Source organism: Perca fluviatilis, chromosome 1 (assembly GCF_010015445.1).
Source record: "Perca fluviatilis chromosome 1, GENO_Pfluv_1.0, whole genome shotgun sequence".
NCBI lineage: Eukaryota > Metazoa > Chordata > Actinopteri > Perciformes > Percidae > Perca > Perca fluviatilis.
The window spans coordinates 20816819-20828202 of record NC_053112.1 but is presented as its reverse complement, the minus strand read 5'-3'; the positions used below and the strand labels follow the sequence as shown (position 1 = coordinate 20828202).

The 11384-nt window shown below is 37.9% G+C and overlaps 2 protein-coding genes across 2 annotated transcripts; one reads left to right on the top strand and one right to left on the bottom strand.

The window, feature by feature from the left end:
• The first annotated feature begins 279 nt into the window (after positions 1-279).
• Positions 280-5706, top strand: tppp2 (tubulin polymerization-promoting protein family member 2). Its single transcript, XM_039817026.1, has 4 exons — positions 280-442; positions 1546-1737; positions 1933-2086; positions 3855-5706. The coding sequence occupies exons 2-4, from the start codon at positions 1547-1549 to the stop codon at positions 4044-4046; spliced, it is 537 nt and encodes a 178-aa protein (XP_039672960.1). The 5' UTR covers positions 280-442; position 1546; the 3' UTR covers positions 4047-5706.
• Positions 5707-10132: 4426 nt separating this feature from the next.
• On the bottom strand, positions 10133-11102 carry LOC120557066 (NAD(P)(+)--arginine ADP-ribosyltransferase 2-like). The gene is made up of 2 exons (XM_039797123.1): positions 11028-11102; positions 10133-10528 (listed from the first exon to the last, which is right to left on the bottom strand). The coding sequence occupies exons 1-2, from the start codon at positions 11100-11102 to the stop codon at positions 10133-10135; spliced, it is 471 nt and encodes a 156-aa protein (XP_039653057.1).
• Between the last annotated feature and the right edge of the window lie 282 nt (positions 11103-11384).

The following is an 11384-nucleotide window of genomic DNA, read 5'->3' as shown; positions in this document are numbered from 1 at the left end:
AATCTTTATTGATGTACATGCAGCACCTGCATCAAAACATGGATTACAGAAGAAATATCAGAACACAAATGAATAGACTAATGAATTGAAATAAACACACCATGATAAATCTTTCCTCAGAGGCAAGTCTGTGCAGAGAGGTGAGGAGCTTATGAGAGTGAATAGACACAAGAGAGGCTAAGTGCCCATGATGTCATTGAATGTGCTGGTCGGTACTCTCTCCCTCCTCCCTCCCCCTTCCCTCTCTCCTCCTGCCTCTCTGCATCTCTCCATATCTGTCGTCATTGTGAGAAAGTCTGGGAGTGGCAGGAAGGAGGAGAGGCAGAGGAGAAAGAAGAAGAAGAAAAAGGAGGAGGAAGACGAAAACGAAGAGGTCAAGCAGCTGTACGCGAATCAGGATTTTCCTGAATATTACACAGCATCTTTCCATTTACGGCAGCAGGTACACATTACTCTCTCTTTTTCAGCATCACCGCATATAATACAAGAAAGGGGCAATGTGAACAGCAGCAGCAAACAAGTCTTACTGTAGGACCAGATATTTAACAGCTGCCATAACTGGATGTCTTATTTCATGCCACAGTAGTGAATATATAATAGAATATTTATGTTGACATTTTTAGCTCTAACAGTATATTTTAATATTAGATTTTCTAATAAGATTTTATGTCATTCCCAAAAGTACATCTATGCATGCCGAATTGCAACATTGGATCTCCAGTGACATTTACGAACATGATTTTATGCAATTTGTTTTTATGGTGTAATGCCTGAAACGGTTCTCAGATGTTGAATTTTTATCCACCTGCCCACCAATAAAGTTTCTGCCAAAGGAATGTAAAATTTAATACAAGCTGCTACTTTGAGCATTCATGAAAAGTGCATTTAGATGCACTTTCTCTATGTAAAAACAACAATTATGGAATAATTGTTGTTTTCTTTTTTTCATTTCTACTTATAAATCACTTGTTAATTACAATAATCTCACTGTTTATAACCCAACTTTTGTGAATGTATATCCTTACAGTTTTCCAGAAAACAGCAGTAACAGGTTATGGACAAGTATGTGTTGGTGTGTGTTTGCTTGTGTGTGTGTGTGTGTGTGTATGTGTGTGTGTTTGAGTAGAAGAGGAGAAGAGGAGAAGCAAAAGAAGGAGCATGTTTGTTCATTCACTGAACATTGAACTGCAGAGAAGTCATTTGGAAATTGAGCTGATTGAATTAAATTGGAGAGCAGCTCGGACATAATGATGGATGTGAAAGTGTGTAAGAGAGAGAGTAAACGTTCACTTAGAGTCTTAGACTGACCATGATGGCAGCCATTTCTTGGCAGGCTGACCACCAATCAGCTAATAGAGTCATTATGAATGTGTGTTCTTCAATATCCCAAAAAATCCCTCACAAGAATAGAAAGTAAATGAACATCAAAGAAAGTAAGGAGGTTTTTGCGTCACTTTTTGAAAGGGTTAGGACAATGCAACCTTGTGTGACTAAGCTGGTATGTTATGTTTGATAATGTATGTATACTGTATGTGTATCTGTCAGTATGGCTGAGGGCTCAGTGTCTATAGCAGAGGTAGAGACCTCCTTCCAGAAGTTTGCAGTCCATGGAGACACTAAGGCCAAAGGGAAGGAGATGAACGGCAAGAACTTTGCTAAGCTTTGCAAGGACTGCAACATCATCGATGGCAAGAACGTCACCACTACAGATGTTGACATAGTTTTCAGCAAAGTAAAGTAAGATTCCATTCAGGCTCAACTTTTCACAGCTAAAACATTCACAATGAAACAACCCAGTCATAGTTTAACTAACAGCCAAGAAAAGCAGATGTCAATATGAACTGTGCAATACCATGGAGTCAGTAATCAATTTTTGGTTATTATTATTATTTGGATCCAGAAAACATTTGGCAACACTGTGTGTTTCCTCAGGGCAAAGTCAGCTCGTGTCATCACATTTGAGCAGTTCAACCAGGCCCTGACAGAGTTGGCTCCCAAACGTTTTAAAGGCAAAAACAAAGAGGAATCGCTTCAGCAGCTCTATGGTCTCATTGTTGGTAAGGAGCCTACCAATGTCGGAGTCACTGTGAGTATTTCATCAGTTCTAAACTCAACATACCTTTAACCACCCTTGGGCACCATCATCCAACAATGCAACAGCTTACTTTACTTTCTCCACTCAACTTAGTGCCATGATTGACCTCCAGAAAATACTTAAAGGTGCAATATGTAATACTGACAGCTAGTGTTTAAAATAGTTACTGCAGTACAAATTCAAAATACTGGAGAGAGTCGTCTCCTCCGCCCCCTACTCCCGAGACTCAAAGTTCACGGAGGTTGCCGGGCTGAGACCGCAGCATCCATAGTCTCGCTTTGCCAGACCCTCCTCCAAAGCACGCTGAAGGAGCATCCACAACAATGTTGCTAGACGCTTGCCTCGCATAGCCAGACATTACTTCACAGCACAGCGGAGTAGCTAACGTTAGATGCTGGCTATATTGACAGTCAATGAAGCCCGTGCTCACGCGGAGATCTGTACCCAACTTTACAGACACACTTTTTCAGCGTAGAATTACGGTAGGAACCGCTGAAAAATAACACTACCTTGCCGTCCTCTCCACCCGACTGAACACACTTTATTGGCTTAGAATTACGGCAACGATCGCTAAACACACTACGTCCCCTGAACCGGCTACACGTTGTTAACAGCCGTGGCCCACTAGCCTGGTCCTCCGGTAACGTTAGCAGTTAGCAGGGTTAGCATGGTGGCGTTAGCCAGGACCAGTCGGCTGTGTCTTAATTTGTTTTTGCGGGTAACCAACACCGGTACTTCGGCGCTATATATATATATAATTCAATGTGAGTACACAAATGTTGAAATTACATAAAATTCCCGTCCCTTGTAGCTGGGATAAATTAGCCTGAAGCTAATGCTTACCTGTTCAGGAGGAAATTAGCCAACTCTGCGTCTTTTTGGGCTCTAAGCTGTCTTCATCTTTCAAATACATCTCCAATATTTACCCAGGGTTTGTTACGTCTCTGGTCACGCAACTGTTAGAAACATGCCGTTTTTCTTAGGTTGGGTAGAATTTATCTCCGTTGATCCCGTTCGTTTGTTTGCTGCTTTAATGGCTGTACTAATGTTACATCTGTAGGCTGCTGGGTTTACGTTTTTACAGCTATATCTGGCAACCCGGCCTGGCTGTCAAACTGGGCAGTTGATAACAACACACAGGCCAAAACACAAACAGAAATTCCGTCACAGATCGGAAATTTCAAAAGGACAAAATACTGGCATTAGAATTGTTGTCAGAAAAGATAGTTTTTCAACTTAGCATATGTCCTTAATATCTGATGACGCATTGGGGTCAATTTTGGATTTATTGCAGTAAATATATTACATATTGGACCTTTTAGTTTTTGTTAAGGTTATGGGTGTTTGAGGTTGGTTAAGGTTGGGGTAAGAACCTAGAAAGATTTCCATCTCTCTTTGAGTGATTCATAACAATTTGTTCACATATTTTATGTTTTATTGGCAAACTCCGGTCTTTGTGCTATGGCCAAAATAATATTGTGCATTATTGTCTGCCAGTGTCATTCTTGATTATACTACTGGGCAAAGCCAAAGACATTTTAAATGCAATACACTGTGGCTTTAAACTGACATTCGTTTACAGTAAAAAAAAAAAGTTATTTTACTGGGATAATTTGTGCTGGAAAAATTTAATAGTTGAGAGTTGAGGAGAAAGTAAATCAAGCAGATGGACAAATAGTGCATGTCCATGTGTTTTTGTGTATTTGAATGTACCTGAATGAACAAAGGGGTAACATGTTTAATCTTATATTGTTTTTAGAAAGTGGCAAAGGCAGCAGCAGTGGACCGATTGACTGATACCACCAAGTACACTGGAGCGCACAAGGAGCGGTTTGACGAGTCAGGCAAAGGAAAAGGAAAGGTTGGGCGCGAAGAAATCCCAGACAGCAGCGGCTATGTGGGAGCTTACAAGGGCAGTGGCACTTATGATGAAAAAGTGAAAGAAACATAAACATAATTCTGCTGATTATGAAACTGAAATTTCATTCAATGACTTGAATTAGGGGTGATAAAAAAAAAAATCAACATAAATTCATTGGCTACTGTATACAGTATGTCTTGTGGGCCTAGCATTAATAACATTTGTTGGATCCATGAAAAATCAATGAAAAAAAAAGGATGATTCATTTAAAGAAACTATTTCCTTAAAATAATCAAAAGATAATGACAATACTTAGCTGCAGTTAGTTACAGAAATGCAGACATGTTTAATGGGCCGTAGTATGAACAACTGCTATTGTTCTGTATATTTTTTAACAATTTTACAGAAAAGATTAAACTGTAGTTGAAACCAAGCATGCTTTATAGAAACTAACTCTCCTTTGTACTATAGCTTAATACTGTGCCTTAGTATAATGTAGCTGGTAGTGTGAATGCTCTCTACAGTAATGTGTTGCTTTTATCACGTACCTTGATGCAATGGATGATACTTTAGCTGGTTTTCAAGAAAGGTTACTGCGTCAGTTCTCATCCCTTGCTAAGCGTATCACTTTATGGTTCAGTGCCTTTTGCTATATGACCAATCAGTGGCCATTACATGGCATTTATTCCTATCATTAAATAAAAATGATATTAACAAGAGAAAAATATCACATGCAGTGAAGAACACAGAATAATACTGTACTGAAGAAGCTACAATACAGAATACATCCTCTTTATTCCTCATTTTTACCTACTGACAACATCATGCTGCCATTTTTAATGCTCATAATGCATATTTTTTTCTTTATTTAGTTGAAAGGTTGAATCAATTCAGAATGTTGCTTTTCTCCCAGAATGATGGTCTAAAACATGCATTTTAATAAAAGAAGTGAATGTAAAAACCTAAATCAATATCCAAAAATTCACCAACATGTTGCAGCATTTTGCATGCTGCAGTGTAGCATCAAAACTCCTCTCAAAACCCAATTTTAGACTCTGATGTCAGCTTTAAAAGACAGTGCTGTGTGGTATCTAAGCAATTGTAAAATGTAATCAATATGTTATGTTATTGTACACACTTGTCTGTTGCAGCCATGCTTACTTATAAATCTGTAGACATTTTTTTTTAAACTCACCAAACTCTTTGTGGAGCTCATACTGTATAATAGGCTACATGAAAAACGCAAACAAAAAAAGGAGTGAATTTACCATATCAGAAAATAAAACATTTTCTCAAGCATGTGTTGTCATTAAATAACTGTTAAAATCAATGAAGATTAACTCTCACCTAAGACCTGCTAATTTCCAGAAATAGCTGGGATGCAATTTCAGAACATAAAGGGCCCTTGTAAAACTATAAACACTTAACATACACTTATCTTTCTACCTGAACCCTCCTTGTAATGTGACACTGATGGCAATTATATAGAGGATTCATAAGAACAATTTTTAACAATGTGCATTGTGTTGTGCACATGTTAAAAGATACCGCCTCCATATCTCACACTATATAAGCCTGAGCTGATATGCATCACATGGGTTTTGTGTGGATAGTGCCATTGAATTCCATAATAGCCTGCATATATTCTCTGCATTACTGGATTCATGATTCACTATGATCACTGATCACTATAATCACTCCCAAAACACATTGAAGAAGTAATCCAATAAAGGAATGCCATATAGAATAACTTTTGTGGAGTAATCATTTGTGTTTTTGGAAAGACATTTCTATTTTCATCTATTCAAATTCTCTGTAGATTTTCTATGGTGAAATGTTTTGTCATTCTTTAAAGATTCTTTTAAACCTGTATGAACTGCTTTTGGGGCCACAACAAGCTGTAAGCACAACATTGACATAATAACACCTTATACATTTGAAATGCTGAATTTGTTAATGATGCACCCATTAGATTTGGAGCAACATTATCATTAATTTGGAGCTGTGTTTATGACCAACTAATGAATGTAAGTACAATATTCACTTCCACTCCACAACGTTTCTTACTCTTTTGCAGCTAAATGCTAACTGTATCTGTCATTTGATGGTGGACAGTTAGTATGCAGCCTGTTTTTAGGGATTTTCACTGAGAACAGCTGCCTGGAATTGATGCAGATGAGAGTGGTGAGAGTGAACCACAGTATGTGAATCCAAAACGAGTCAAAAGCTCCACAGTGCACTATATTGTATAGTCAGGTGATAATTATTTTTGGGTTCATGAGCGAAACCTTTTGGTCATCTGATCCTTTACTAACATAAAAATATTGTTAATAGCAACTTTAAACAGGACATCCAGATAAGAACGGATTCTACTTTTGCAACAAACAAAACAGACAAACCATTGCTGATCTACAACTGCACAATGAAGTTCAAATTTGAGAAAAGAAATTAGATTATATAAAGTTATGAACATACATTTATACTTGACAAAGACATTCATTTTATGAGTCACAATTCTAACCCACTAAACTAGGCACATATTGTGAGAAAAGTGAGGTTAAGGTGATGTGCAGCTCCACAGATCTTTTTTTTTTACGTTTATTTTTTCACACATCATCAATGTATCATTTAACACAATTTCATAAAGTACAATAATCATATACAAGGCACGTGAAATGGGGAACCCCAAATAAGCTACTAAAAGCTTTTCGGAGGGGGCCCAAATCTCCCCCTTAATGGTGCAGTATTACAGAAGTGCAATGTCTTGATTGTCTTAAGCATCGTTGCTGTGCTTTCTGTAAAGACAAGACTTGTTTAAATAATACTAGTGTCAATATTCAACTAAACACTTTCCAATTTGGACTGCTTTCTTGCGGTCCGACCATGACTGACAGAAAGACATGGACCAAGTGGAACTCAGACACTTCCATTCTGTCAGTCCAGAAGACAGGGGATGATATCATGAGCAGGGCTGGACTGGCCATCGGGCATACAAAATATGAATCTTACAATAGTTAAAATTAACAGTAAACTGTTTTTAAAGTTGCTAACCAATATTAAGCATACTAGTAATAATAACAATAATAGCAATACAATATCAAATATCAATAATAAAAAAATAATAAATATACCATAAATATACAAATCATAACTCTAAGAATGAATGAATTATTTAAGTGTAAGAGCAACAGATAAGTCTTGAGAACCCTCTTGAAGGATCCAAAACGATCACATCAACGCTGAACACTAGGCGACTCATATCATAGAATGCACGCATATTTTAAGAGGACTGTCTACTGGGAATGTGTCTGACCAATCACGGTGGGTGTGGACCGCCTGGGCCAAAAAATGCCAGGGCCAATTTTTTTGTCCCAGTCCAGCCCTGATCATGAGCCACAGCACCCGGTCATTCATAGGCAGAGAGATCAGGCTATAAGGCAGAATTGTAGGCTGGATGATAAAAGAACCCACACAGAGACCTACGGTGGCCGACAGGGGCAAACGCCCTGCAACTTAAGAAAACACATGCAAATAGACAAAACACAAGCAAATTAAGAACACAACTTCATTAATTTGACAATACATGTGCACCATTCAGCAAACACGCTGCAAATACACACAACTCAACCAAATACATAAACGCGCTGCAAATATAGAAACGATGCAAAAAGAAAAGCACACAAACCCTGAAAATAAATGCAGCAAAAAATGCTGCATCTAGATTACACAATGGAAGTTCTCCAGGCCTATAGAGGGAGTGCTAAGTGGAACAGCTTGATTTTCGACCCCATGGAAAGAGAGAGAGAGAGAGAGAGAGAGAGAGAGAGAGAGAGAGAGAGAGAGAGAGAGAGCTGGGACCCGTTCAATGTGCAACTGCTTTGAGATCATAGACTGTAAATATGCCGTCTATGTTTGAGATATGTTTTCTCTCGTTTGGTGGGTGTGTCTCGGCTCAGGTCACAGGTGATACTCAATCAGCAGAGACATGTCTGTAAACTCGTGGTAATAAAACATTTAAAACTGCATCATTACATGAGAGGGTTTAATTTCGAGGTCCGAAAGGCACATCACTGAAGTGTGGGCCTCCTCAAGTGTAATATTGTGATTATACAACAATGGTTACCAACAAATAAGTGATCAATCTGTATTCATATTGTGGAGCAATTCGCTCTTGAAATACAAAAAAACAAAACAACAGACAGGATTTCTAGTCCCTCCCTGTTTAGTAAGCCAGCAAATTTGAGCTATAGCTTTGTAGAGACCGTGGGATTTATCAAACTGAATAAATATAAACACAAAACCGCTTTGCTATAAGACATAAGACATCTATAAGACATCTGTAAGACATCTGCTGAAAAATTATTGTATTCATTAGCATGATTGCCGTACGGTTTAGTTCAAACATCCCAAACACCAAAGTACGAAGACATAGCGGACCAGACGCAAGCTATAATTTGGAAAAGTCCAAGCTCGGGGACTGCACCAGCCGGGAGGGCATGAGACGGGAGCATAGACTGTATATTATTAATATATTACATTATATTATATTAATACTAATAATATTAATTTAATATACAGTCTATGGACGGGAGGCATGAGACAAGAGGTCTCCAGGCTGCAGCCATACTCGATTCTAATAAAAAGGCAGAGCGCTCTCTCCTTGTGGGGTCGAAAATCCAGCTGTTCCACTTAGTGCTCCCCCTAGAGGCCTGGAGAACTTCCGTTGTGTAATCTGGATGCAGCGTTGTTTTGTTGCATTTGTTTTCAGGGTTTGTCTGCTTTTCTTTTTGCATCGCTTCTTTTTTCGGGGTTTGTGTGCTTTTCTTTTTGCATCGTTTCTGTATTTGCAGCGCGTTTATGTATATGGTTGTGTTGTGTGTATTTGCAGCGTGTTTGCTGAATGCTGCGCATTTGTTGTCAAATTAATGAAGTTGTGTTCTTAATTTGTCCATGAGTAATTCGCTGCCATGCAAAACCTGTACAGTAGATGTGTGCAATCAAGTTGATTAAAGAGGGTTGAGTGCTCTTGTGGTAAGTGGAAACTAAAATATACAGAGGTGCATGCAGCAACCATAAAGGTGGAGTATTGCATGCAGGAAATGCATACTTTGGTCAGAGAACCTCGTTCTTTCTTTGTTTCGTTTATTTTTTGTCTTGCTTTGTTCTAGACATTTGAAAAAGTTTCCCTATATTTTCTTCTTATAAGTATTGTCACACGACTACTCTCATAAATCACAGTCAATCATCAGCAGTATCTTCAACAATTCTCATTGGGACGCTCTAGCTGGCGATGATGTATTTGGTTTAAACGAACATCTAGGCATAGCATCCAGGTCATTGTTGACAGACCATAATGGTGGTTTTGCAACCCATTCGATGACACTATAAAAGATAAAGAGCAGAAAATAGAAATCTGTAATCCACCACAGTGAATATTTTGAAACTTCAAAATGTAATGGTTGCACTATTGTCTACATTTCCTCGACAGGAGACCTAACTTTGCTATGTGAAAATTAGTCTTTCTTATACTCTTCTTTTTTGACATTCACATTTATTTCATTGACACATTATATTTATCCCACCATTCATTCCAGTTGCCTATCAGCAGCCAGTGTTTGACAACCTACTTTAAATCACATTTTATTTACTCAACAGCAAAAAATAGTTACATTACTTTCTGTTACTCAGCCCAGCTCTGTCAAAGGTGCCTTCCAACATTTAGAACAATTAGAACAATTATTGTTTTCTGTGACTGGAACAGAAGCCTTTTAAAAACAGCTGTTTTTGTTTTTGAACTTTAGTGTAGGAAGTTGAATAAAAAAATTACACATGGAAATTAGTCCGAACAAGCAACATTATTGCATTAAGCAGTTTATTTGAGTAATATTCATACAAAAGCAGACATTTTTGCAACACCTCCAACAATTCCAACAACCCAGGTCTCAAAAACATCTCTTAAAAATGTTCAAATTAGTTAGATAATGTGTTGCAGGAGAAGTAAAGCATACAGTAAGGCCCACAATGATCAAAGAAACCTTAAGCATAATGTTAGGTATTGAAGATAATAAGCTTCGCTGTATATATAATCTAGATAGTTTAGTTGTGATAAAACAGTTAGAAGGTTTAAAGATAGAATAATGTGTTTTCCCATTATTCAAAGAAAAGCAACTGGACTCTCATATATGCACAACTTTGCAGTTCAGATTGCTCTTAACCCCTACACTCTCCAAGACAAAGACAACTTCACAATCGTTCAGAACTTCAGTTTTACCCCGACCTTTAATTGTAGTTATATTGAACATCTCATAGGGAGGGATGAGCACCTCTTTCTCATCTGGAAATACTGAATAACTTTCCAACAAAGCGCCTGAGCAGGTTTTAATTTCAAAGCAGCTCTTGTTACCAAAGTCTTTCAAGTCAGTTCTGTAAGAGCTGGATGTAAATGAGCCAAACCGTATTATTTGGTTGACTTGCCCAGTGAATCTTGCCTTGGTTCGTCTGTAAGTATGGTGACAGTAGTTATTGCTATTCAAGATTTGTATAGCAGATGTCAGTATGTAAATGATTAAGGACTGAGAGCAAATATGACATTGGAGTTGTCATGCAGACACTCACCATCATACATTTTATGGAAAAGGCCCAAACACTCAAAACTTAGTCAATTATGATATCCATAAGGTTATGCTGCAGCTAAAGCACTTTCACAATTTTACTTTAAATTTTATGAGAATATATAATCAACAGGAGAACAACAGGTGTACCCATGAAACAAATGCTGTTAATGATAACCTGTTTGATCGGATTTACAGAATTAATCGAGTGAATAAACTGAAGATTGTTACTTTCACAGGCATCCCACTATCCTAGTATCTCAAGCAAGATTGTATTTACACTTCTGCACTTGATCTCTAAATTAAAGACTTTTTTCTTTTAAAACTTTTTTTGATGTGGTGTTTTTGCCCTCTAATCCTGTGAGTAAAGTTCAAAATAATTGTGTAAACATCCTTTACTGTTAACATATGTGTAATTTTGGGAATGTCCACTCCACCGATTTTCACATGCTCCACTCACCGTCATGGAGTCTACAGGCAGCATCCAGCAAAGGAGCAAACACAGTGAAGCAAAGGCCATCACGTTACCCTTCATCACTGCAGTCAGGAAAACTGTTGAATCTACGCACACAAAACAAGTCAATGACAATGAACTTCATCACAATGTGTACTAGTAACACAGCTATATTAAAACTGTTTCAGAAAAAAATGTATGATACTTAAAAGTTTATTTGAAAGCTCAACTCACCAGCCCTCAGGATGAGAAGATGTGGCGCACTCAGTGAAGATCTCAGGTCAAAGGTTTTGATGAGACAACCGGTCCTCAGCATGCGTTCAGGACTCATGGTTAACTATTATATATACACCTTGCATTCGT